This window comes from Sorex araneus, chromosome 1 (assembly GCF_027595985.1).
Source record: "Sorex araneus isolate mSorAra2 chromosome 1, mSorAra2.pri, whole genome shotgun sequence".
NCBI classification, from domain to species: domain Eukaryota; kingdom Metazoa; phylum Chordata; class Mammalia; order Eulipotyphla; family Soricidae; genus Sorex; species Sorex araneus.
Window position 1 is genome coordinate 437544637 of NC_073302.1, and position 26760 is coordinate 437571396.

Genomic DNA, 26760 nt, shown 5'->3' on the forward strand with positions numbered 1-26760 from the left:
TCCCTGCGGTGTCTTTGCAGCCCTTGGTCTCCCAATCTTGCAGACGCTGGGACAGAGGCTCTGAGCAAACCCACTAGCTCAGGTGGTTTGGTAGCAGCTGCCTGAGAGGGTCTGGTGGTCAGGACTGCTGGCTTCCAGGGCCCGGGAGAGCCTCCTCTGCAGACACGGCCAGGCCAAGGAAGGCTTCGGTTCTGAGCCAGGCAGTTTGGGGTGGATTTGATTTAGAAAGGGGATCAGCGGGAGGAAAAGAAACATCTTTCACACGAGCCGAGCCGGGACAGGTGATAATGGGAATATCTACCAAGGGCTTTGCAGTTTGCCGGGCCAGGAAACAGTCGGGACCAAGCATCCAGCCTTTTGTTGGGCTCTGATCAGTCTGGCTGAGTGGAGAGAAATCATTTTCTTTCCCCGGGTCCTTTCTTTTCTTTCCTGATCAGGGGTCACGGATGCATATTGACTTGCTAATCTGGAGCCCTTTGATAGGGGATTTCTTCACAAAGAAGAGGCAAGGAGAATCAGGAGGCTGAGTTTCTGAAACCAGGAGGTGGCATTTCCTCTCTCTCTCTCTCTCTCTCTCTCTCTCTCTCTCTCTCTCTCTCTCTCTCTTTCTGTGTGTGTGTGTGTTTTCACATGCATGCACCATCTAACAGTAGATACAGGATTCCTCTTTTTGTTTGTTTGTTTTTTGGTTTGTGTGTGTGTGTGTGTGTGTGTGTGTGTGTGTGTGTGATATGCAGCAAGCAATGCTCAGAGGTTCCTCCTGGTCCTGCACTCAGAAATCACTCCTGGTGGTGCTCAGTGGACCGTGTGGATGCTGGGGATTGAACCCGGTCAGCTGCATGAAGGGCAGGTGCCCTACCTGCTGTGCTACCTCTCTGGCCCCAAGGATCCCTTTTCTTTAAACAAAACATTTTGGTTTTTTTTGTATCCCAACCTCTCTCTCTCTCTCTCTCTCTCTCTCTCTCTCTGTAGCTAAACTTACTTATCACTTGCTTTTTCTCCCCCTAATCTTTAAAATTTGGGGCCACACCTGCTGGTGCTCTACTCCCCAGTGCTCAGGGCTGGAACGCGGCTCCCCTGCACTGGGCAGTCTCCCCAGCCCCCGGCTGCCTTCCTTCACTCGGCGTCAGCCTGTTCTCCTCCTCTGGCTTTCCGACCTCGGGCCTGGCTGCAGGTACCTTGGTCCTGCCCTGCCGATAGTGACTGACACCCGCTTCACTTCCAGATCAGGTCGGCTCCTGCCCCGAGCAGTTTTCCAGCTCTAAGTGCCACCAAAGGTTGTTCGCACCTGCCACCCCGACACCCCGAGTATCTGGATGCTCTTCCTATGGGGAAGGGGGTGTTATAAAGTACCCTTGGAGAATTTGTGGCTTCCTGGGACCCTGGGTTTCAGAGGACTTGTGTTACCCTGGAAGCATCACTCTTCTATGTCCCACTTGCTTTATGTGTGCTGTGTAGCCCCATGTTTTATTTATTTTATTTATTTTTTAACAAATTATTTTATTTATTTATTTATTTATTTTGCTTTTTGGGTTACACCCGGCGATGCACAGGGGTTACTCCTGGCTCTGCACTCAGGAATTAGCCCTGGCGGTGCTCAGGAGACCATATGGGATGCTGGGAATCGAACCCGGGTTGGCCGCGTGCAAGGGAAGCGCCCTGCCTGCTGTGCTATCGCTCCAGCCCTGTGATGTGCCCTTTTACATGACGTGGTTTCTAGATGCCTTCTCTTACTCATTGGTGAGGCCAGGGACAGAACCCAGGGCCTCACACATGCTAGGCACATGCTTTGCCCTCTGGACCACACCCCGGACTCTGTCTTTATAGATTTGGTTTGGGGGCCACATCCAGTGGTGCTCAGGTCTTACTCCTGACTGTACACTCAGGAACCATTCCTGACAGTGCTCAGGGCCCGATATGGGGTTCTGGGGATTGAACCTGGGTCAGCTGCTTGCAAGGCAAGCGCCTTAGCTGCTGTACTCTCTCTCTCTCCAGCCCATGTCTTCATATATATATATTTTGAACAAGAGCTTTAAGGAAAAACCATCATCTTCTAGGTATAAAATGAGTATTAGGAGCTCTAGAAAATCAAGAGTTGTGAGTAATGGGATGAGATCTGATGTTTTATTCTCTGCCAGGAAAGAATACCTATAGGGAGAACTAATATTTTTAGGGGTAACTGCCAGCACCCCGAGCTCATAGCTGAATTAATTATTCTGATACCAGGCGAGAATTTGGGACAAAGATTAGCCATTGGCTTTATTGATCCTTCCTAATGCCTTGTTATTTCAGGAGCCGAATCAACAGAGCCAGCCATTCCCAAGTGCTATCACTCAGTCCAACTTAACAAGTAAACCAAAGATAATAAGACCTGATGGGGGGGACGGGGGTGGGGGAGGCAGCGGGATGAGCTGGGGTCAAAGGGGAAGGTTCCTCGACTCTGCCAGCCTTTCCTATCCCAAATCCACCTCCCTTCTCTCACCTCTTTGGCAGGGGGAAAGGGAAGCATTAGGACTCGAGGTGGTGGTAGGGCTGGGAAACTGTGTGCTTTTACACCTGAGCCAGTCGCAGTATTCCCGCCTCCCATTGGACCACTCGACCACCATCCTTGGCCACACCCACCGCGAGGCCACACCCACCTCTCAATTACGCCCCTCCCCCCACTAGGCTGAACCCATCCACAGACTATATCCACTCCCTATCTTAGAATGCCTCTCTCAGTTCCAGGCATTACCTCCTGAAGGACTGGAGCAATAGCACAGCGGGTAGGGCGTTTGCCTTGCATGCCACGTGACGACCCGGGTTCGACCCGGGTTCGATTCCTCCCTCCCTCTCAGAGAGCCCCGCAAGCAACAGGAGAGTATCGAGAGTATCCTGCCCTCACAGCAGAGCCTGGCAAGCTACCTGTGGCACATTCGATATGACAAAAAGAGTAACAAGTCTCACAATGGAGACGTTACTGGTGCCGGACAACTGACAGTATTACCTCCTGCGGGCATAGCAGAACCAGTCTCCCAGATACAGCCAAGAGGCCGCTAGCGTCCACTCTCCTCCCTCATGGTCTGCATTCCAAGTGCATCGCCTGGGGGGTAACCACTGTGTCCCCTCAACACATCTTAGTTTATCTGGAAGCCCGGACATCCTGGAGCTGAGATGACAAAGATTCCCCCAACAGAGAGAAGTCAGGCCGGACAGTCATTGCCCAGACAATGAGATCCAGCGACACTGCTTGCAATCTATGAGCTCTGTAGGGGGGAAGACCAAGGCGGCGATGGTGGTGGTGGGGGGGATGCTGAGAAGGAGGGGGGGATCTTTGGACGGAGAAACCAGAGGGTGCAGCCTTCAGAGGAGGGAAGGGGCGGTCAGCAGGGAGCTGGCCCAGGGAGAGAGCCCTGAGCGTGTGGGTGCCCACTGTGCCCCAGAAGCCAGGCATGGAGCCCTGCAAACCACACCACAGGCTGCCCACCATGGGCATTTGGGAGTCCACGGGAAAGCGGAGGCCAACAATGGAACGTCAGCTGCACTCTACCGAGGGCAAACATTCTCATCCATTTGGAGAAACGAGAGGACCGGAGATCAGTGTCCTTGCCGTCGTAAGCCCCCGGAAAGACAGGGGTGCCAAGCGCAGGTATTTCTGCGTCACATCAAGCCCTTCTGTGCCCACCACAAGTCAGGTTCCTGAAGGTGACCCTGAGTCAAAACAAGAACTCAATGGAGGCATGAGGGGATTGTCTGAGGGGCTAGAGCCCACCCCGCCGCCCCCCTTTACTTCCCGCATTGCATCCCCAGCTCTGGCTCTACACAGGGGATGCTCCTGGCTCTGTGCTCAGGTGGCAAGTGTCTGACTTCCTATACTATCTCTTCAGCCATGTCCCCCATAATTATTTTAATTGTTTTGGTTTGGGGGCCACACCCAGCAGTGCTCAGGGCTTACTCCTGGCTTTGCTCTCAGGAATCACTCCTGGTGGGCTCAGGGGACCATGTGGGATGCCGGAGGTCAAACTTGGGTCAGCTGCATGCAAATGCCCACTATACTTTCACTCTGATCCCCCCTCAATGATTTTTAATTTTTTTTTAAATTAAATATTGTCGGGGCTGGAGCGATAGCACAGTGGGTAGGGCATTTACCTTGCATGCGACTGACCTGGGTTTGAATCTCAGCATCCCATATGGTCCCCTGAGCACCACCAGGAGTAATTCCTGAGTGTAGAGCCAGGAGTAACCCCTGTGCATTGCCGGGTGTGACCCAAAAAGCAATAAATATATAAATAAATAAATATTGAATCACAGTGAGACACATAGTTGCAAAGTTGTTCATGACTGGGCTTCAGTCATATAATGTTCCAACACCCATCCCTTCACTAATGTACATTTGCCACCACCCATGTCCCCAGCTTCCCTCCCCCGCAATCCTTCCTGCCTCTATGACAGACACTTCTCTTCTCTCTCTCTCTTTCACCCTTCAATGATTTTTTTTTTCTTTTTGGGTCACACCCAGCAATGCACAGGGGTTGCTCCTGGCTCTGCGCTCAGGAATTACTCCTGGCTGTGCTTGGGGGACCATATGGGATCCCAGGGATTGAACCCAGGTCGGCCCTGTGCAAGGCAAATGCCCTACCCGATGTGCTATTGCTCCGTTCCCCCTCCCCCACAATGATTTTAAAGCACTAAAAACTTCCAAAAGAAAATTTGGGTAAAGTTTCAAAAATAATTTATCTCCTTGGCAATTTTTTCTTTTTTTTTGGAGCAGCTTTGTCAGTGTCAGGGTCATGGGCATCTTTGCACCGGGGACCCTGGATAATCAAGGGTGCAATTCATTTCCCCACCATGGATTGGGGGAGGAGAACTCAGGGAGGCAATGGGGATCAAACCCAGGGGGGCCTCAAACACGACAGACACATGTTTCACCAGTAAGATACACCCCTTGTTGAAAACTGAAAACTAAGATTCTTTGTTTATCGTCTTAGGGCCACACCCAGAAGTGCTCAGAGCTTCTGGCTCTGTGCTCAGGGATCACTCCTACCAGGACTCAGGGGCACCGTCTGGGGTGCCAGGAATCAAACCAGAATCAATCGTGTGCAAGATAAGTCCAGGGGCTGGAGTGATAGCACAGCGGGTAGGGCGTTTGCCTTGCACGCGGCCGACCCGGGTTCGATTCCCAGCATCCCATATGGCCCCCTGAGCACTGCCAGGGGTAATTCCTGAGTGAAGAGCCAGGAGTAGCCCCTGTGTATCGCCAGGTGTGACTCAAAAAAAAAAAATAAGTCCATTATCTGCTGTAGCATCTCTAAGCGCCCCCGGAAAGGCTGCGGAATGAGTGAGTCAGTGGGGTGAAACGGTCAGCGTTCGCTGGCGCCGGGGGCACAGCACAGCTCTTGGGGTCCGATGTGGGCACAGGTAGCCACACGGGTGTGTTGGTGGGAGTGATGGAGGCAGAAGACAGTGGAGATTCCCCGCTGGGCCTGGGCAGGTCCCCTCAGCCCCTCTGGGCTTCTCACTCGAATCTGCAGCATCTCTGGGTTTGCTCTTCTATATCTGTTCTCTTCTAGAACAATTGCTGGTGGTCGCTGTCACTGTGAGGCCACTCTGCAGGAGGGTCCGGGGCTCTACCGGGCTTACACCTGTCCCCACTCAAGGGGCGGTGCTTGGGAGGGCCTGGGTGCTGGGCTCCGGCCAGGGCTCAGGCAGGCAAGGTGGGCGCCCTCTGAGCTGCGTCTCATCCCCAGCCCCCGCCCCATTTAGGGGGAAGCTGGTTTCTGCTCAGGCAGCCCCCCCTGTGTGCCCTATTTCCCGTCTGCAGCACCCGCCTCCAGCAGCACGAGTGTGGGGGGGGTAGCATTCGCTAGAATTGTCATTTTATACTTCCTGGGATGGCTTGTTTATATAAATGAACCTTTTTTTGTTTTCCAAGAAGACTCGGCAGTTCCATTAAGCAAGAGCGAGAGCAGTCAACTCTTCCTCAGCACAGACTTCAGTCTTCGAAAGATTTATCTTGCACAAATAAATATTTAAAAGCAAAATCATAACAGAGCGAAAACCCACCCTGCATCCATCCACATACCCAAACCCCCGCCAGCTCGTCTGGGTCCGTTTCTCCTCGGCACGAAGCGGCTCCAAAACCTCTGAGGGTTTCGCTCGCTCCCGGGTTTGAAGGCAGGCACTGACATCCCCCTCAGCAGCGCGAGCAAGAGACTGCAGTGATGAGCCTCATTTGAATTTGGCTATGCTGTTTTTGAACCATTTTTGTTTGCTTGTTTTTGTCTTTTCTTTTTTTTTAAGACTGGGTTCAGTCTGAAAAAATATGAGAGAGATTTTAATATCTCCTTTCATGGCAAGATGTTTAGGCGCTTGTGTGTGTGTGTGTGTGTGTGTTTGTGTGTGTGTGTGTGTGAGTGAGTGTTTGAAGCAAGATAATTTTTATTGAAACATACATAGAAAGATGTAAGGCAGGGGAGACCATGTAGCAGGTAGGCTGTTTGCCTTGTATGTTGTTGCTGACCCAGGTTCGATCCCTGGCATTCCATTTGGCCCGCCAGCACCACCAGGAGTTAATTCCTTGAATGCAGAGTCAAGAGTAACCCCTGAGCATTGCTGGGTATTGCACAAACCCTCCGCCCCCGATATAGATAAAGGGAAAGAGAGAAGTATGTGTTTGAGAGAGACACGGGTTTCTCCGGAGTGGAAACAGGTGAGCAAAGAAACAGACAGGCAAGCGAGGTAGATGCTCAAGGGAGAACACGGGCATGAGGGTGAGCTGCAGAATGTTCTTTTTGCTTCTGATGGGGCCAGATTGCTGTAGACTCTGCACTGGCAGTGGCTATGGATAAAGGGTCCCGTTTGTGGGTCCCGGCTGTTTCTCAGAGTCTGAGAAGGAGGCGCCCAGAGTGGCAGGAGACGCGCTTTCAGCTCTTCACCAAAGCTGCTTCCGAAGACCAGCCCCCCCTGGGAGCATGCAGAGCCGTTCAAGCAGCTTTTCTTCTTGGGTCTTTAAAAACTCCAATGGGGGCTGGTCCGAAGCAATAGTCCAGTGGGGAGGGTGTTTGCCTTGCACGCAGCCAGCCTGAATTTGATCCCTGGCATCTGCTATGGTCCCCTGGGCACCGCTAGGAGTAATACCTGAGTGCAGAGCCGGGTGCAATCCCTGAGGACTTCCAGGTGTGGCCCCCAAATTAAAAAATAAAAAACAACTCCGTCATCTGGGGGCTGAGGGGCACAGAGCCAGGAAAGAGTCCCCCCGCTGGCAATAATCCAACATTGTTGAGGGATGGGGTCTTGTTCTCGGTGGTCCCCGATAAATGGGATTCCCTGGCGTGGTTTATGCTCTTAGGACGCTCTGGAACTTATTCCTAGAAGAGAAGTCGAGACGGAATCTACGAGCTTGAGAAGCAAATGCTAAAAGCGAGAAGAAAGGCCGGGAGGGCAGTGGGGAAGGGGCCCTGAGGGAGTCCAGAACCCCCCAGGGGAGCGAGGGGGCATCTCCGCCGAGGAAGCGTTTGTGAAGGCAGCAGCAGCTTAACCTGTGCCTCCGGACGGGCCAGGCAGAGAGCGAGACTATGCCTGAGCAGAGTCCGCCCGGCAGACCAGGTGGAATGTCTCAGCCCCCCGCCCCCCCTGCATCCCTTTGAGCAACTGCATTTCATAAATTTCAGGAACGTGCCTGGAGCGGGCCGTGGGGCTGTGGGAACAGTCGTAAATCTGACTCTTGACGGCTTCTTGCTCCCTAATCCAGGACTCTCGGGCCTGGCCGGGACACAGCTGGAATTCGGGCCCGAGAGGCGTCTTCATGGCCCGAAACGCAGCCTCTGAGGTTTCTACCCTCTTGCCATTCTTGGAAAGCGGCAGCATCCACGAACGTGAGGGGTTCTCTCTCCCGTGCCCCATAAAAGGCTCGCTGGAAAGCCCAGCTTTGCAGATAATTGGGTTGCCATGTTCTGTTCTTTGTGACCGAGGCCAGATTCTTACTGAGGACGTGCGTGGGGGAGCCTCCCAGTTGACCCTACTGGGGGTGATGTGGAGATGGGATGGGGGCACCCAGCTCTTTCCCCCACGGGAACCCCACAGCAGGACCCACAGCCCAAATGATGACACAGATGATACACGGTGGTCGGAGCACTTAGGAAGGGCCCAGAGGCTGCAGGAAGCTGCCTTCACTGCATGCCTCAGTGGCCAGCTCATCTTGGCCCTGGAGTGCATTTGTGAGTTAGGTCTAAATCCAGACCTGCAGCCCCTTGTCCATGACCGTGCTCTTGACTTATAGTTAAGTATCATGGCGCTTGGCCTGTCCCATTTCGATGCCAGGGTAGCTCACAGCTTGCCCTGGGTCCATCAGTCCCTTTGTCGGGACCCTGCTTTTGGGGTGCTAGGAAGTAAGAGCAACTGAGGCTTAAGTCAAGTAAATATGGATGCCCAGGAGTAAATATTATTTTGGAGTCAATTAACTCCCATGTGACATAGCTTAGCATCAATTGTTTTCCTGTGTCTATACAAAATAGGACATTGCTAAATAAACCATACAAAGGACATGAAGGAAAGAGAAAAGCAATATAGGATTATTAGTTGCGCCCAGTTGCACTGTTGTGGGAGTGGCTCAATAAACCTTAGCCTTCCTGCGGGAACCACAAAGAGAGCCCAGTGTTATCCAACACCCCCTGGGAGACAAGTGTCAGGATGTGGAGGAGGCAGGCAGGGATGGGCGCAGAGGTTCTTACCCACGTCCCGTCTCTGCTCTCGGGGTTCAGGGGGAGGCTGGAGACCCCCACAGTCTGGGGCCCGGTGGAAGCCCGGCCTCATCCAGCAAACGTGGGATGTCTGAGAGAATGTTGGGGGGTGCGGGTGTCCCTCGATTTGCCTCCCCGCTGGGCCCGTATTGTTCGAGGACAGTCAGGTCTTCCTGTGTGGAGGGTTCCGGACACCTCTCAACACAGGGGGTCCCCAGTGTCCTCTGAGGGTAAGTTTGACCCTGCCCTGGAAGGCACCTTCGGGAGGAAATGAACCACTGCAGGGCTGATGGATGTGCCCCGGCGGGGGACATTTCTGGGGTGTGTGATGGGGGTGTGGGGGGGCTTGGCCAAGTGTGTCACACGGCACCGTCTCAGGCTGGTGAGCCCATCCAGGCTGGGGAGGGGGTGCAGATCCCAGGCCATGCTTTGAGATGAGAACCAAAGCCCGGTTGGAGGAGTGGCCAGGGCCAGGGTAGGTGGAAAGATGGGCTGGGGAGGCTGGGGGTGCAGGAGGGGGATGGGCCCGGCTGCCAGCACCCCAGAAGCTCACCCTGGCCGTTTCTCCGGCCGCAGCCTGCCCGAGCAGAGCAAACAAGGCAGCCAGGCAGGGGTGGTCTATGCTGTGCTGTGTTCGTCTCACTTGTGGCGCATTTGACAAAGGCAAAGTAAGGAATAACCCCCCCCCCCCCCATTGATTGTGTCGGTAAACATTGCCCAACTGTTTTCTTATTAATTTACCTTGGCAATACCTCCTGTATGTAATTATATGGGATTTCAGACCTGTATTTACTTCTACCCCCCACATACCTTATGGTACCTCATCTTTCCACCAGCAGATTGAGAGGAAGGACATGCTGTACCGCGAATAGTCCTGGGGAAGACTCGCCTGCAAGAGCTGGGGGGCACAGGAAAGGTGGCGAGAGCTGGGCGGAAGGGGCAGGGGTGGGGCCTTCTCCCCTCCCAGCAGATGGGCAAACCCACAGCCAGCTGCTTCCCACCCTGCAGGGAGGCGGGAAGATGCTTCTAGAATCAGATGCAGGAGCTTGGGAACAGTCAGGCCCGTAACTGGGCACATTGGTCCCGGTAGAGCCTGGGTGCTCTCCAGACTGACGGAGGTGGAGGAGGCACCTATGGGGGGGGTGCGGAGACGGGGAACCAACGCCCCTCTGATGGCGAGGGAAGGGGTTAGACTGGGGCATATTGTCAACAGATATCAGAGTGTTGGCAAGTATAGCTCAGACCTGCACTGGCCACAGAGGCACATTCTAGGAATCCTGCCTGTAGGAGGGGGCATGTCCTCCAGAAATTCTCTGCCTAGGATTCGGATTCTGGTGGTTGATCAGGGCTCCAGCTCTGGCTCCTTAAACACCCCACCCTGGGGTTTTTTCCAAAGCTCTACTAGGGTCGGGAGAACTGTCAGCACTCTGAGGAGGTGCTGGACAGGTGTCTTCTCAGCCGCCAGCCCAGATCCATCTCGGCAGGCCCTACCGTGCATCTGACTCCGGTGGAGAGCAGGGATGCGGGCTACCGCCGGGCAGGAACCGCGTCTTCCTCCATCACCCCAGCACCTCCGGGAGCACCCCAGAGAAACCCTCTCAGGGCTCCCTCCAGGCGAGGCACTGGAGTCTGCCTGCTGGGCGTGGAGCACCCTAGAGGGAGGTGCTCCCGTCCTGGAAGTAGAAAAAGAGAGGCTTCCAGGGAGGTGTGGTGGTGGTGGGGGGGTGTGTGGGGGTTCTCTCCTGCACGAGGTCAGAGGTCAGGTTTGGTCTAAGAGCCGAGCTCTCCTCTCTGCTTTCTCCTCCCAACCAACCATCCAAACCCACCAGCTCTACTGCCGGACCCCCACCCGCTGCCATCTGGCTCAGCCTCCCTCTGACATGATCTCCCAGGGTCCCCCCTCGGACTCAATTTCCTCCCTGTCCCCCTTGTTCTATTCAGTCACGTGCGTGAATGCTCTCTCTCTCTCTCTCTCTCTCTCTCTCTCTCTCTCTCTCTCTCTCTTTCTCTCTCTCTGTCTCACACACACACATACACACACATGCACACACCTTTGTATGGCCATGTTTGTGCACGTGTGCAAGCCCTGACCCCTTGGCATCTCTCTCTCTCTCTCTCTCTCTCTCTCTCTCTCTCTCTCTCTCTCCCTCTCTCGTGCAAAAAGTCCTCCCCCTCCCCCCTTATCTCCCACACTTTCTTCCTAAACCCTCCTCCCGGTGCAGCCCGTCTACTGGTAACCCCCTGATAAGATAACAGGGGCGTCTGTGCACCCAGAACAGGTACGGGCAGACACCAAGCAGGAGGTCAGAGCCCACCAGTGCTCCGGAGTCTGGGCGGATTCACGTGGATCTCTGCACTGAGCTCCCAGGAAACGAGGACCCACAGGCGCAGTGGGGCTGTGTACCTCTTCCTACACGGTCATGTCCTTTGCTCTCGCCCTTCTGAAGTGGGACCTGGAGAAGTGACTGGGGGGTTGTTTCAAGAAGCTTATAAAAATTCATAGAAAAGCCAGTAAGGGCTTGGACGAGGACGGCGAACCTGCGTTTAGGATCCAACTGTGGTGCCTTTCCCCACCCAAAGAGCACTACTGCCACCTGGTGGCTGCTACCTGAAGCACGAGCAGAAGGGCATTCATTCGTTCATTCATTCATTCTCTGGTTCGTGCAGGAGAGTACAGCACGTAAGCCTCCTGCCATGCACACAGCTGACCCTGGTTTGATCCCTGGCACTACATATGGCCCCATGAGCACCACCAGGGGTCACCCTTGAGCACAGAGCCGGGAGAAAGCTCTGAGCATCCTTGGGTGTGAGACAGTTCCCCAAACCCTCAAATTATCCGTGGGCTCACGAGAAGCCCCGAAGTGACAAGCAGCTTCTCTCAGCCTCTAGGGATACACTATCCAATTGGATCCTGTCTCGGGTCTCCAAAAGGCTGCGTCTGGAGTGTAGACTTGCACTGCATGGAGTGACTTCATGGGGAAAGCACAGGGCAGGCACGGAGGTCCGAGAGAGCTTCCCCGTGCAGGAGGCATCTGCATGGGTGCAAGGGGAGGCATCTCGCCTGTGGAGGGAGTGGGGGCTGGCACAGCTCAGGGGCGGGAAATGAGGGCGCGCATGCTGACGGCACAGCAGTGGGGAGACCCACAAGGAGGTCAGGCATGACTTCTTCCAGCTGGACAGATCCTTCAGTCCTCCCTGTCCACTGGGTGTGCGGGATCGAGGCACGTTTCTAGCAGGAGGTTCTGGTTCCGTGGCCTGGCCTCAATGAGCTGCCAGTATGGAAAGTTTCAGAGACTTTATGGCATGGCCCGAGGGTCCTAACAGTGAGTTTGGAGCCTACCTCCAGTAAGCAGCGAGTGGGACCAGCCTCCTGAGAGAGGGAGTGGGGAAACTGAGTCAGAGGCCAGTGCCCCAAACCTGAGAGGTGAGGGGGCTGGAGTAATAGCACAGCGGGTAGGCCGTTTGCCTTGCACGCGGCCGACCCGGGTTCAATTCCCAGCATCCCATATGGTCCCCTGAGCACCGCCAGGGGTGATTCCTGAGTGCATGAGCCAGGAGTGACCCTTGTGCATTGCTGGGTGTGACCCAAAAAGTAAAAAACAAAACAAAACAAAAAACCTGAGAGGTGAGTCCCTCATGGTCTCAAACCCCAAAACCCAGGGGGAGCTTTGGGGCTTGGGGCAGGGGGGTAGCATCTCACTTGTCCTGTTCCACCCTGATCTGGGAGCATGTTACCTAGGCAGGGACCCACCGGGGTCAGGAAGATGGGGTTCACCAGAAGGGGTTTCCCTCTCACTGGCTCTGTCACCTGGTCTTTGCAGAGGGGTGGATCCCGCCTTGGAATCCCGGCCAAGGACAACAGGGTGGGGATGTTGGCGTCACTCCCTGTCTTCACACGTCTTCCCCTTTGCTGCTTCCTATTTGCCAGCTGCCCAGCATGATGCCACAGAGCCCTCTGGGGGACAGCGGGCGGTGAGGCTGGAGTCCCTCACTGCCATCTGGAAGGCAGCCTCCTAGCACCCGCGTTTGGACGGTGAGTAAGAGCTACCCTTGGAGATTTGGGGGCTCCCGGGAACACTGCTTAACTTTCTTCCCTAGTTCTCTAATTTCTCTCTCCCCGATCCCGCCCTTGATTGTTGTGATTGCTATGATTGTGGTGTTGGCGTCACACATTTGAGTGTGTCCCTGGAGTGAGGGAAGGGGTCGTGGCATTGAGGATTGCCCCAGCACGGCTGGGTCCCACTAGGCACGTGGGCAGAGCCAGGGCTTGAAGTTGGGGGTCTCATGCTTGCAAGACTCTGTCCACCAAGATCCCTGGCCAGACTCAATTTTCTTTTTTCCTTGGAGGGGAGGGGGTTTGGTTCACATCTAAGAGTGCTTCCTCCTGGCTGTGTCCTCAGGGACCACTCCTGGTGGGGCTCAGGGGACCATACGTTGAACCCGGGTCAGCTGCAAGCAAGCAAGGCTAGAACTCTACCAACTGTACTATCACTCCAGTCCCAGATTCAATTCCTTTTCTTCTTTCCTTGGGCGGGGGGTGGCGGGGGGGCACACCTGGCAAAGCTCAGAGGTTACTCGTGGCTTTGCATTCAGGGCTCACTCCTGGAGATGCTCAGGGGATGGTGTGGGATGCCGGGGATTGAACCCGGGTCAGCCGCATGCAAGGCAAGCACCCGCCCCACTGTACTATAGCTCCAGACCCTGGATTCAGTTCTTTTCCCCACACTGCAGCTCTCGCTCTGGGCTTCTCCTACCTGCTAACCTGTGTATATCCTGCAGGGCAGCTGCTCCCCAAACTTCCGATCATCTTCTGTTTTGGGGTTCCCCTGACAAACCCCTGGACCTGGTCTTAGGGACCCTCCTGCTTCTGTATCAGGACCTGGGGGTGCTCCCACTTGCCACAGTGACGCCTGAATTCTGAGCCCTGCTTTCTGGGTGTATGCCTGAGTCTGCACCATGCCTGCACCCCGAACCCCACCCTGCCCGGCACCCCCCCCCGCCCCAACATGGCTGGGAGGAGAGTTCTCAGGCACTAGCTTGCCGGAAAGCCTGGAAACTTGCTGCAGGCGGTCAGGCCGCCTGTTGACTCGCCACATTCCCCAGCCCAGCGGCACCTGTCCAGCTGTGAGTACACTTCCAGCCCCAAGGGGTGCCAGGGAGATGGGGTGATAATGGGGAGCGGGTGAAAGCTGGAGGGACGGGAGTCTGCGACAGGCTGTGTCCGATCCCCAAATTCGGAAGCAGGTTATGGAAGGCACCCCTGTCCCTTTCCTTTGAATGGGGGGCGGGAGGCTTAGCAGCCCCATTGTGTGATGGGGCAGGTGGGGGTCAGGTGAGCGGGCCCTGCCTGTCCACAGGGAACCCCACGGAGTCTCTGGCTCCTCTGCCTAGACCCTCCCGGCAGCCCCTCCCTTCCCTTCCCCACTGGAGGGGATTGGTTGTTTCTCCCCAGCACGGAGGCGTCCTGAGCCCCCTCTGCCTTACACTCTCCCCACCCCCCGCACCTCCATCTCCCATCAGGGTCCCAGCCCTTCTGAACTGCCCTGTGAACCCTACAAGTTCTTCGATCTGGCCACGCCGTGGGCACCCCAAACAGGCTCAGCAGCCCCTGAAGGCATCAGCGGGAAGGAGGGAGGCCTGCGGGCCTTTCGCAGCTGGGTGTGAGCTGGTGGATTCCTCGGAACCCGGGTGAGGTCAGGAACGCAGCAAGGGCGTCTAAGCCTGTGCTCACAGCTGCTGAAGCCAGGCAGGGAGTTGGGGCGGGGAGTGGCGGGGGAGGGGGCGCGCAGGCAGGCGTGGCCTCTGCGGGGGGCCCAGACTTCGGGCAGAGCTGCAGGGCCTAGTGGTGGACTGAGTCGTAGACATGGGGGGCCAAGCCGAGCCCACATTTCTGGCTTGGGAGCTGCGTGGAAGGACGTGGACGGACGTGTGCTCCTGGGGAGGGGGGTGAGAGAGCAGGGGCCGGGCGTGGGGTGTGAGACTGTTGGGTTGGGGCAGCAGGAGGGACCCCGGGGAGCTGTTGGGCAGATTCACGTTGCCAGAAATGCAGGAGAAGGGCCGGACAGATGGACCGGTTCAGTCCCTCGCACACGGTTGACCCAGGTTGAATCCCCCACACAGATATGGTCTCTTGGGTCCTGAACGATGCCAGGTGTGATCCCCAAACCAAATAAATAAGTAAATAAATAAATAAACCAAAAACAAAAATAGGAAAACCAATGTAGGAGTGAAAACTGGGCCAGAGAGCCAAGGTTTTGGGGGGCTTGGCCCGGGGGTCCTCATGCAAGCCAGTGGCTACCTGCTGGTCATATGGCTGCGGGGGGCCGCAGACAGATGCTAGGAAAGTGCCCTCCTCACAACCTCGCTGAGCCAGGAGTCGACACAGACCTTTAAACTTTGCCCCTCCCCCGTCTCCATAGCAACTGTGCAGAGCAGTGATGGGGTGTCCTGACCCCGGGATGGGGGGGCTGAGGGGAGCGGATAGATGGCCACCGGCTCCCGCAAGCCCCCAGTGCAGACTCGGGCCCCACAAACCATGGCACCTGGACACTGTCCTGGGGTCCCCCGCGCCCGTGCTTGCTCCCCCCATCTCGGCTGTGGGGAGGGTGAGGTGGCCAGAGTGGTCGAATCTTCTTCCCAGCCCACCTTCGCTGAGGTTTGTCTTTGCACACAGAAACCCCCCCCCCCCACAAAGTCATGCTGGAGCGCCTACAGGGGTCCCTCTGCCACGTGCAGAGCTGTGATAGCACCCTTGGTCTCTCTGCAGCCCTCACTGCCCCGGACTCTTCTCTGTCTCCCCTTTTTTTTTTTTTTTTTTTTGCTTTTTGGGTCACACCCGGTGATGCACAGGGGTCATTCCTGGCTCATGCACTCAGGAATTACCCCTGGCAGTGCTCAGTGGACCACATGGGATGCTGGGATTCGAACCCGGGTCGGCCGCGTGCAAGGCAAACACCCTACCCGCTGTGCTATTGCTCCAGCCCCCTCTCTCTCTCTTTTTGGGGGGACTTCCTTAGCCGTGCTCACACTGTCCAGTTATTCTCAGCCAACCAGACTGGCCGGTGGGTGGGAGGGCTTGAGATTATGCAGGGTTCGGGGACCTTCACCCCATGCACCTAGTGGAACTTGGGGGGCCTCCAGGGCTACCCCTGGTGATATTTCGGGGACCAGGGTTGACTGTGTGCAAGCCATGCGCCCTTATCCCTGTGCTACCTCTCTGCCCCCTCCCCCTCCTCCTCGCCTGATCTGGGCGAGAACAGTGGCCGAGGAGAGTGACAAGCATGTCCTGTGCCCGAGCTGGGCGCCTCCCTGAGCTGTAGGTAAAGTCGCCCCCACGTTACGGAGGAATCTGAGGCTCAGAGAGGCGCTTTCCAAGACCACCCACGCTTGAGGCCGGAAGCCACGCCCCCACCCTTCCCAGGCGCTGCTTCTCTTCCCCGCCGGCTGCCTCGCAGCATCTTGACACTCTCCGTTGCCCAGTGCTCTCCGGGCAGGCCTGGCCCATGGTGTCCCTCAGGGCCTCCCCAGATCCCTCTGCAGATGGTTCTGGAAACTAACATCGCTTCTCTATTTGGATTTTTTCCCCCCCCAGTTTTTTTGGGTCACACCCAGGGATGCTCCGGAGTTACACCTGGCTCAGGTATGACTCCTGGTGGGGCTCAGGGGACCGTGTAGGGTGCTGCCAGGGATCAAAACTGGGATGGCTGCATGCAAGGCAAACGCCCTGCCTGCTGGACTCTCGCTCTGGCCCCTGAACTGAGGCTTTCAGTGTTCTGAGAGGTTGTAGTATCTTCTGCAAGAGCAGAAGCCAGCCAGAAGCCCCCTTAAGCAGCATCTCTGTGCTGGAGGGGGGAAAGTAAAGTAGAAGAGTAAGTTTTGGAGCCACGAGGGACTTGCAGTCTTTAGGGACCCCCTGTGGCGCTGAGGCTCAAACCCAGGGCTGGCTCCATGCAAGACAAGTGCCCTCCCTGCTGTATTAACTCTGGCCAAGAAATATTTGAACCAAGGTGTGACTTTAGGTTTAGAGGAGGTGAGGCGTGGGGACCCCTGGGTGTAAAGCCAGGCGACTGGGACAAGGGTCTGGCCTCTAGAATTTATATTTTGTTTGCTTTAGTTTCTTTGGTCACACCTGTTTGGGCTGACTCCTGGGTCTGTGCTCAGGGCTCACTCCTGGCAGGGCAGGGCGCAGACCACATTGCAGGGCCGGGGTTGAACTGGAGACTGCCCCGTGCAAGGCAAGTGCCTTAACCCCTTCCTAGCTCTCCAGCCCCTGAATCACTTTAATTAATCAATAAGGGCGAGGTCACACCCGGCGATGCTCAGAGGTTACTCCTGGCTCTGCACTCAGGAACCACTCCTGACAGTGCTCAGGGGACTATATGGGATGCCGGGGATTGAACCTGGGTCAGCGGCGTGCAAAGGCAAGCGCCCTCCCCGCTGTGCTACTGTTCCAGCACCGCCTTCCCCGTCACTTTTGGTAATTCTTTGATTGCCAAGAAAATAGCCAGAGTTAGGGGTGTGGATGGAACCTGGGTTCCACATGCTTTAGGGCGTGGCCCCCATAGTAACACCCACACCCCCAGAGTGGCGCTCGGGGCTTCACGTCCAACGAGGGAAGACGATGGGGACAGGTGTCCCTCCTGGGCTCTGTCCAGACCAGAACTGTGGCTCACACATGTGTCCGGAGCACACATGTGTCTGTTTGGACTCTAGTCCACAGACTGCTCTGCCTTCCCGGTGGGGGCAGGCAGATAGGTCTACCAGGCCTCAGTCTGTCCTGGGGGAATGGGATTCAGGAGTCCAGAGAGGGACCGGAGGCCTGGGCATTTGTGCCTCTAGGCCAGACGCTGCCCTGCCCCTCCCTCTGGCCTGGGCCTGCAGCTCAGGAGTCCTTGTGCTTAACAGCATTTGGAGAAGAAAGACAATATGAGACCAATACAAGGGCAGGAGGATTGGTCCACGGTTGGAAGCCTGCCTCAAATGGAAATAGAGAAGGGACCACCATGACGAAGACAGTTGGAAAAGATCACCCCGGAAAAGAACTGCGTGCTGAAAACAGCTAAAGGAGCAAACATGAAAACCTCTCAGTACCTGTATTGCAAATTATAATGCTCAAAAGGGGAGTTAAAGGGAGGGAGGGGAAGAGAGAGAGACAGACAGACAGACAGAGACAGAGAGACAGAGACAGAGATAGAGACAGAGAGATAGAGAAAGACAGAATGAGCGAGCAAGCGAGAGAGAGAGCGAGAGCAGAGACAGAAAGAAGGCAAATGCCTGCCATCGAGACGGGCTACGGAGAGGGTGACGGGAGGGAAACTTGGGTCATCGGTGGTGGGAAATGCACACCGGAGGAGGTATGGGTGTTGGAACATTGTATGACTGTAACCTGACCATGATCAGTTTTGTAACTCTGCATCTCACGGTGACTCAAAGATTAAAATTAAAATAAAAAATAGCATTTGTATGTGAAGCCTCAGGTTTGAGTATTATCTCACGAGGACTTTGACCTCCTGTGCCCCAGCCTCAGTTTCCTCTATCAAGAAGACTGTGGGCAGGGGGAGGGGAGTAGCGGGGTGGGGGGGGGGAACAGGGTCACAGCTCTGCACTAAAGTTCCCAACGACTCTCAAACTTAGGGCCTCTCAGGAACTCTGGGTGTACCCTGTGCTGACCCCCCATGCCAGGGAAAGGCACCCCCAGTCTGGAGCCTGGGGCTCCGTGCACCTACCCCCCTTCATATCTCCACCAGGAAACTGCAGCTAGCCCCACTCGGAGAGGCCCAGTCACCGGCTTTGCATATTTTGTTTGTTTTGGGGGGGCCACGCCTGGCAGTGCTCGGGGCTTACTCCTGATTCCGCACTCAGGAGTGCTCCTGGCGGGGCCTGGGGGACCGGACAGGGTGCAAGGGATCAACCCAGGCTCAGCTGCGCGCAGAGTAAGCACCTAAACTGCTATGCTATGTCTCCGGCACTGTTTTTTTCCTTCTTCTTTTAAAGCATTGTCCCTGTTTGGGGGCCACACCCCGCAGTGCTCAGGGGCTGCTCAGGAGGGACCCCTGGTCGTGCTTGGGGGAGTTTGTGTGGTGCTGGGGACCAAACCAGGCCCAGTCACATGCAGGCCTTTCGCCCAGCCTGTGTCTCTGGCCATTCTCGATTGTTGTTGGTTTTGGGGCCATATGAGGCAGTGCTCAGGGATACCCCCCAGGGGCTGCTCCTGGCGGAGGGGCTACACAGTTCTGAGGCTGGACCCGGCCCCCAGCATCTGGAGGATGTGCCCCAGCCCGGCAGGCCACCTCTCTGCGCCCCCTCCCCAACTCTCCTTCTGTGCCTTCTCCAGTCCCAGCAGGAAGGACTCTCTCTCTCTCTCTCTCTCTCTCTCTGGAGAGGGTGCACACCCAGCAGTGCTCAGAGCTTACTCCAGGCTCTGTGCTCAGGATCACTCCTGGCGGGACTCAGGGAGCGAATGTGGTGCCAGGGGCAGAACCCGGGCTGCCCGCTTGCAAGGCCATGCCCTCCCGCTGCACTGTCTGCCCTGGGGAGACCCTGGTACCCTCCCGGCGTGCTTTGCTTCTCCCCTCCTTCCAGTGCCTTTTCTTTTCTTTTTTTTTTCTGCTTTTTGGGTCATACCCGGCGATGCACAGGGGTTACTCCTGGCTCTGCACTCAGGAATTACCCCTGGCGGTGCTCAGGGGACCATATGGGATGCTGGGATTAGAACCCGGGTCGGCCGCGTGCAAGGCAAACGCCCTACCTGCTGTGCTATCGCTCCAGCCCCATCCAGAGCCTTCTTTACGTGCTGCCAGAAGGATTTTCACAAACACCCCTGGCCCGTGTGGCCCAGGGGGCAGCTGGCGCTGGGCTGCCCAGCTTATGTGGCCCTCTTGTCTCCACCTCCCCATGGTCGGTGACCTCGGACCAGTTCCCACCAGGCAGAGTTTTGTCTTTGCCCCTCCTGTCCTCGCTCGCCTTCGTGCCCAGAAAGTTTTGCCGTGGCTCTTTGCTCCGGATGCTTCCTCGCCTGGACGGACAGACAGACAGACGGGAGAGACAGCCCCGACAGCCATCTCTGTCCCCGTCCCCAGGCTCAGCTAGAGGCTCCCCGCGGCCTCCTGGCCTTGGCCTTCACAGCCTTCTGCAGGTGGGGCAGCTTCCCTGTTTGCCACGGTCTGTCTCTCCCCACAGAAAAGACCCTGAGTCCCACTCCTTCCCTTAAGTTCCAACCGCTGTGAGCTGAGCACGGAGCCCACCCAGCCTGTTGCACAGAGTGGGAGGGGTCCCCTTTCAGAGACACCCCTCTGCATCCTTAAAAGCGTGACGTGTTCCCTAAACAGGCTCCTTCGCTGCTGCCTGGCCACTAAGGGCAGATCGAGAGCAAAGCACCCACAGAACGCAGGAGCCACGATACTCTGTGGGCAAACTAACCCTCCAACTTATTGCAGTTCAGGCTAAGACCCATGGCTGGTCCCCAAGGACGGACTCCTGGGGTCCCTGATGGTCATTAGCCCGCAGGAGCGAAGGGACGTAATAGGTAGAGGTCCTTAATGCTGCCAATTTCACCCCCTGGCAGGTCAGATCCCAGGTTCCGGGGACAGCTCTAGTCTCCTGACCTGTGTCTCTGTTTAAACACACATTGTCGCCGGCCTCACATGCTGGGGGAAAAGGAGGCTGGGATAGAGAAGGGACCACTAAGCGAATGATGCTTGGAGGGCCTGCTCGGGATGGGAGATGCGGGCTGAAAGTAGACTATAGACCGAACATGATGGCCACTTACTACCTGTATTGCAACCCCTAACACCCAAAAGGAGAGAAAGAGTAAAAGGGAACCTGCCTGCCACAGAGGTGGGGGTGGGGCGGGGGGCAGAGAATGGGGTGGGGGTGTTGGGAGGGATGCTGGGACCATTGGTGGTGGAGAACAGGCACTGGCAGAGGGATGGGTACTCAATCATTGTATGACTGAATTGTAATCCTGAAAACTTGTAAGTCTATAACTGTATATCACGGTCATTCATTAAAAATTATTAAAACACACACATTGTCTTTCAGAATTAGGGTTTTATCAGGGAGACTCACCCTGAGTGCTAAGGGACTACTCCTGACTCAGTGCTTACTAGGGGACCCTGTGGTGCCAGGATTGGACCCAGGACTCTCTTATTTTCCTTGTTTTGGGTAGGGGGAGGCACAGCTGGGGATGCTCAGGTCTTCCTCTGGCCCTGTGCTCGGGAATGACTCGGGGGGCCATCTGGGATGCCGGGGATGGAAGCTGGGGTGAGCTGCATGCACGGCAATCGCCCTCCCCGCTGTCCTGCCGCTCGGGCCACGGACCCAGGACTCTTGCACACAAGACTTGAGCTCCAGAGGGCACGTCTGGAGGCTGCGTCTCCAGGCGCAGCCGTGGAGCGTTGGGAGGAGTGTGCCGTGGGCTCGCAGAGCCGTCTCCAGCCCTCCTTTCTCAGCAGCCTGGGTCGGCCGGGCTGCTGCCGCCAGCAGTGCTCCCGCACGGGCTTAGTGACCAGCACTCTCCATGGAGATAAAGTTTCCTTCTATCAAGACCCTTTGTTCCCCCTCTTCTTCCTTCCTCTTTATCTGGAGACTCGGAGGAGGAGCCCGGGGGTGGGGCATGGGGGGGCTAGATGGGGTGTGTCTGGGTTTATGTCTCGGTTTCCTGCTGATTAATGCTCCTGTAACAGCAGGTCCCAGCTCCTTCTCTCTCCGCCGGACCCCCGCAAGGACCATCTCTGAGGGACCATGGAGATCGTGGGGCACCTCGGGCTGGACGTGAGCATTCCCTTGGTGACGGTGGCGCTGTCAGTCGTCCTCCTGGCCCTCCTGAAGTGGTAAGTACAGCCAGCGTGTCCTGGGGACAGGGCGAGCTGGAACCCGGCCGGGCTGGGTGGGTGACGCAGGCGAGCAGGTAGGGAGCGTGTTTTGCTTCTTTCATCCTGGGGGAGTGGAATATTAACACGGCTGCAGAATGAAAAGCAAACAGGCAGGTTAATCTTTCACTAACATGCATGAGACGGAGGTGTCGGGAAAGCCTGGTGAGTTAGTGACTCAGAAAGCCTCGTGTCACCAAGCTGGAAAGAGTCGGAAGGAGACATGGCAAAGGTTTGGGTCCAAGTATTACCCTCCAGCCGTCCTATTTTCTTGCCCTGTTTTTATTTTATTTTATTTTTTTTTAAGTTTCTCTCCCCAAGTTGCTTTCACAGAGGTTGTCCCGTCTTGGATGATGCTTTAAAGGACTGGGTACAGGCGCTATCTATCTTTGGGGTCCTGGGGCACCAGATTGGGGGTGGCAGAGGCCTGAAGGACCAAAGGGTAGACTTTATTCCCCAGCTCTTGAGAGAAGGGACTCAGAGCATGGGGGCATCCAGAGAGCTGGAGGGCAGCAGGCACTCACATTTGAATGGTCGCTTTTGTTCATTCAACAGGTTTTCCAGAGCCTGGCAGCTGGGGAGCGCTGGGGCCCACCCCCTCTCCACGCTCCGCTCCGTGTGTGTGTGTGTGTGTGTGTGTGTGTGTGTGTGTGTGTCTCGCTGCGTTCCCCACCCCCACCACGCAAAGCACCTGGCTTTAGGTGGCTCCGGTCTTTGGGGGTGAAGGTGGGGGGAAGGAAGGGAAGGGTGGGACATCTGGAAAGAAAATCACGAAGAACTTGACTTTGAACAGGATTTTTTATTTCTGTTGGTAATAAAGCCTCCTTTCGATTAATAACTGGGAAGGCACTTTGAAAGCATCCAGCATTATGCAAATGTGAGGTATTATTCTTCTGGAATTTGCATAACTGAAAATGGAATTCACGTTTGATGTTCCAGGATGCTGAAATGACTTCTTGGAAATTGGCTTTGAAACCCTGATGCAGTCCCAGTGCTGTTTGGCTTTTTAACTGGTTTAATTATCTTTTGAACTTTTTCCATGTCGGCGTTGCTTATCTGGCATGGAAACCAACCACGTGCAAAACCTGGAGTGACTCGGAGCCCCCGGCCTCCCGCGCCTCCCCCCCCACCGTCACCGCAGCCCAGCCTGCACGCCAGGCTGGTGTTCAGCGGGGGCTGGGTGGGCGGCAGGCAGCCCTCGCGCTGCCCGTCTGCCAAGCGGCGTGGACACAGTGCATCTTTTGTGTCCGAGCTACATTTTTGTGTTTGTCTCTTTTCTGGAGCTTGTTCGGCCCATACCCTTGGGAGCTCAGGGGCTATTCCTGACTCTGTGCTTAGGAGTGATCCCTGGCAGTGCTCAGTGGCTCAGTGGCTCAGTCCTCAGGGGCTCAGTGCTCAGCACAGTGTCCAGGATTTGAATAGGGTTGCAGCTGTCACAGCCACATACGAAGCAAGTGCCTTCTTTCTCCCCAGCTTTGGCTCTATTTATTTTTGGGGTGTATGTGTTTGGGTTGTTGCTTGTTTGGGGGCCACGTCCAGCTGTGCTCAGGGCTTACTCACGGCTCTTCACCCCGGGATGTCCTGTGGTTATCTGAGCCGCCGGGTCTGCGCTGCTCCAGGCAAGCCCTCTGCCCGTTGTTCCATCGCTCCGGCCCTACTTCTGTGTTCTTCCCTCCCAGTTCTGTGCCTGACATGAGGGCCATGGTCAGCGGACAAGGGCCTCGCATGTAGGAAAGCGGCTCTGGGCACGGAAGGGGCATGCCTCCTGCCTGATAAGCCCGGGGCTGGGTGCCCGAGGCCCTGTCTGGGTGGTGGCACTGTCCCAAGCCTGCCAGGCCCTTGCGGTCTGTTCCTGGGTTCCTCCATAAACTGTTGTTTGGTCCCGAGACACAGAGATCCATGTCTGTGTGTGGTGGGGGGCAGGAAGTGAGAATAGACTCATGTGTTATCTGTTTCCTCCACGGCTCCGGTGTGGCCAGAGGTACAAGGTCAGGACTCAGGAGTTCTGGGTCAGATGCCCAGAGCAGGGGACACCAGGGGGTGCTGGGGGGACTTGGGTCTGGGAAGGGGACACTGAAGGAGATGAGAGAGCAGATGCAGGTACTGGCAGCTCATGGGTCTGGCCCTTGACCAACTCACAGCAATCCACCTCAGGCGACCACCCCTCCACCCGGAAGACCCCAGGGGACAGCTGGGGTGGGGCTGGGCCTCCCTCTGACTTCCTTCTCTTGAGGGTGTCTGAGTGGGAGAGTGAGGGGCTCTTGGGGATGCTGAGGTGGAGACCCTCACTGCCATTCACCCCTGAGGAGAAGCTGTGCAGGAGGGAAGGAAGGAAGGAAGGAAAGAAGGAAGGAAGGAAGGAAGGAAGGAAGGAAGGAAGGAAGGAAGGAAGGAAGGAAGGAAGGAAGGAAGGAAGGAAGAAAGGAAATAAGGAAGGAAGGAAATAAGGAAGGAAGGAAAGAAGGGTGACTTCTGAGTCACTCCTCTGGTACCCAGCCCTGTCTTTGGACCTGAGCGGGTGGCCACAGAGAATCTCCCCTCCAAGATTAAAGAATGGGGGACAGGAGCCAGCTCTGGGATCTCTTTGCAATTCCAGAAACTTCTACCTGTGGCACAGGGTTGAGTTCTCTCTTTCTTTCGGCCACTGGTTGAATGGGTTTGGTGTTCAGAGGCGCGCCCGGGAGTTGGGGTGTGGCTCCTGGTTCCCTCAGAGGACTCATGCCCCCTCCTCTCCCACGTGTCCATTTGCACATGGCGGGTCTGGAGCTGCTCATTCATCCTTTCACGCTTGCGGGGTTGAAGTTTCTTCTGACGCTTCTCTTGCCTGTGAGGCTAAGGTCAGGGGCAGCACTTGAGAGAAGTGTTTCCTGTGTGCGCAGGGCACTCACCAGTCCCTCCGGGGACGCCCTCTGTGCCACCCTTTCTCCCGCTGTCTCTCCCTGTTCCCAGCACGCTTTGTGGTCGCGTCTCGTTCACAGGAACTGAATTCCAGCCTCGCACCCTGGCTGGCTTCTTCACTCCACCTTCGCTTGGCGTTCACAGCTCACCACCCATCTTGTATGGTTTTGCCCTCACCACCCAGTCCCTCTCCCGAACGTCTATTTGTGTTTCGTGCCTGTTCCAGCTTGGGGTCCAGTTTTCAGATGGAGGCAGATGTGCTGCCTTTAAGTCTGTGTTCACCTCCCAGGACAGACCCTGGTACTACGTGTCCTGACAGATGCTGCTTCCTGGCCCCGGGCCCCTGTGAATGTAGAAAGAAGGATGTAGACTTCATCCTGTTTGAAAGGGATCCTGATAAAATAGACATCATGCGGCTTATGTTAGTTTGCTTTTGTTCTATTGGGGGCCTCGTCCAGTGGTATTTGGGGGACTGTCAGTGCTGGGATCTAACCCAACACTCACACGTGCAAAGTATGTGCTTCAGTCCTTTGATCCATCTCACTAAACGTTTGGGGGCTGCCAAGGATGGAATCCAGGGCCTCCCACATGCAAAGCAAGTGCTATGTCGCTGAACTAGGCTCCCGCCGCTTAATCCATCTTGATGGCTTCCTCCAAGGATTTCCAACGTGCAGCATTTGCAGGGCTGAGACGTGACTGAGAAGCGTGGATTCAGGTGTAGGGGGATCAGGGCTGTTCCTCTGTGGGCAGAGCGGTGGGTGGGATGGAGACTCTATTAGCATATGGACCACAGGGGCCGGTGATGAACACACAGGATAAAACCTTTTTGAAAAGAGCTCCCTTTCCTCTACACAATTGCAAAGCTTACTTCTGGAAGCGCTTTGATGCAGAAACCCTAAGTTGTATGAGCTGGATCTCGCTGGGGGTAGCCTGAAGTCTGATGCATTTAAACTTTCAAGCACACCTCAAAACTGGCAGCTGGATTCCTGGTAGCCAGATAAAGATTTCTTTCTTCTTTCAGAAAGAGTGTCAGGAAACAGCCCCGATGTGAATAGCAGTTTTCCCTTCAATAAGGGTGATTTTCCCCTCCCTCTTCTCCTTGGAGTCTTTTCGCATCTAACATGCTTCCTTAATGAATATGAATTATGGGGCCAAAAGGGAGAAGCTCCACCAGGGGGTGGGGGGAAGGGAAGGGTGAGCCAGACTTCCACCAGGCGGCTGGGAGACCGTAGCTCGCTTTTTCTCCCCCCCAGAGGAGAATTTACAGGGCTGTGGGGAGGATGGAGAGAGGTCAGGGAAGACAGAGCAGAGCTGTTTGTGGAAGTGGCAGAACTTTCTGAGCTGGTGGCAGGGGCGGGATGATGGTGAGGGAATGGGGTGGAGTTTCCAATGGCAGGATCTGGGGATACGAATCCATTGGACATCAAAAAGGATTCAGAGTAAGTCTGTGGGGGCTGGAGCAATAGCACAGCGGGTAGGGCGTTTGCCTTGCACGCGGCTGACCCGGGTTCGATTCCCAGCACCCCATATAGTTCCCTAAGCACCGCCAGGGGTGATTCCTGAGTGCAGAGCCAGGAGTAACCCCTGTGCATCGCCGCCAGGTATGACCCAAAAAGCAAAAAAACAAAAAACAAAAAACAAAAATACCATACAGAGTGAGTCTGTGTTCTGATCAAGTCTCATTCTTACACCAGGCTGAAATAGATGTGATGATCAGGGCTTTAGATGCTAACAAGAACATTCAACACTGTCCCTGGAACTTTCCTTCCCAGGAAACCTGCTTTCCGTGGAGGAGAACTGGATTCTAGTTCTAGCCTTGAGTCTAGTGTCAGGCTTTATTTGCAAAAAAAAAAAAATCTCTGGCCCAGAAATATTGCCCCAGAGTTGGAAGCCTGCCTCATGAGCTGGGGGAGAAGGCAGCTGGCATAGAGAAGGGATCACTAAGTCAGTGATGGTTGGAGGAATCGTTCGTGATGGGAGATGTGTGCTGAAAGTAGATAAGGGACCAAACATGATGGCCTCCCAGTATCTCTATTGCAAACCACAATGCCCCAAAGTAGACAGAGGGTATGGGAAAATTGTCTGCCATGGAGAGAGGGGGAGGGCTGGAAAGGGGGGGGTACTGGGGACATTGGTGGTGGAGAATGTGCACTGGTGGAGGGATGGGTGTTTGATCATTGTATGATTGAAAGTCAAACATGAAAGCTTGTAACTGTAAAAAAAAATTCTCTGGCCCCTGGGATATAAAGATGACTCCAAATACACAATCCAAAACA

The 26760-nt window shown here is 55.6% G+C and overlaps 1 protein-coding gene across 1 annotated transcript in view; it reads left to right on the top strand.

Annotated features, from left to right (window-relative positions):
- TBXAS1 (thromboxane A synthase 1) overlaps positions 1–26760 on the top strand; it is a 187558-nt gene that overhangs the window by 14620 nt on the left and 146178 nt on the right. The window contains exons 2-3 of the mRNA XM_055143695.1: positions 12646–12750; positions 21404–21547. Of these exons, the coding sequence (XP_054999670.1) occupies positions 21459–21547 (89 nt within the window). The 5' untranslated portion in view covers positions 12646–12750; positions 21404–21458. The remainder of the gene's footprint in view (positions 1–12645; positions 12751–21403; positions 21548–26760) is intronic.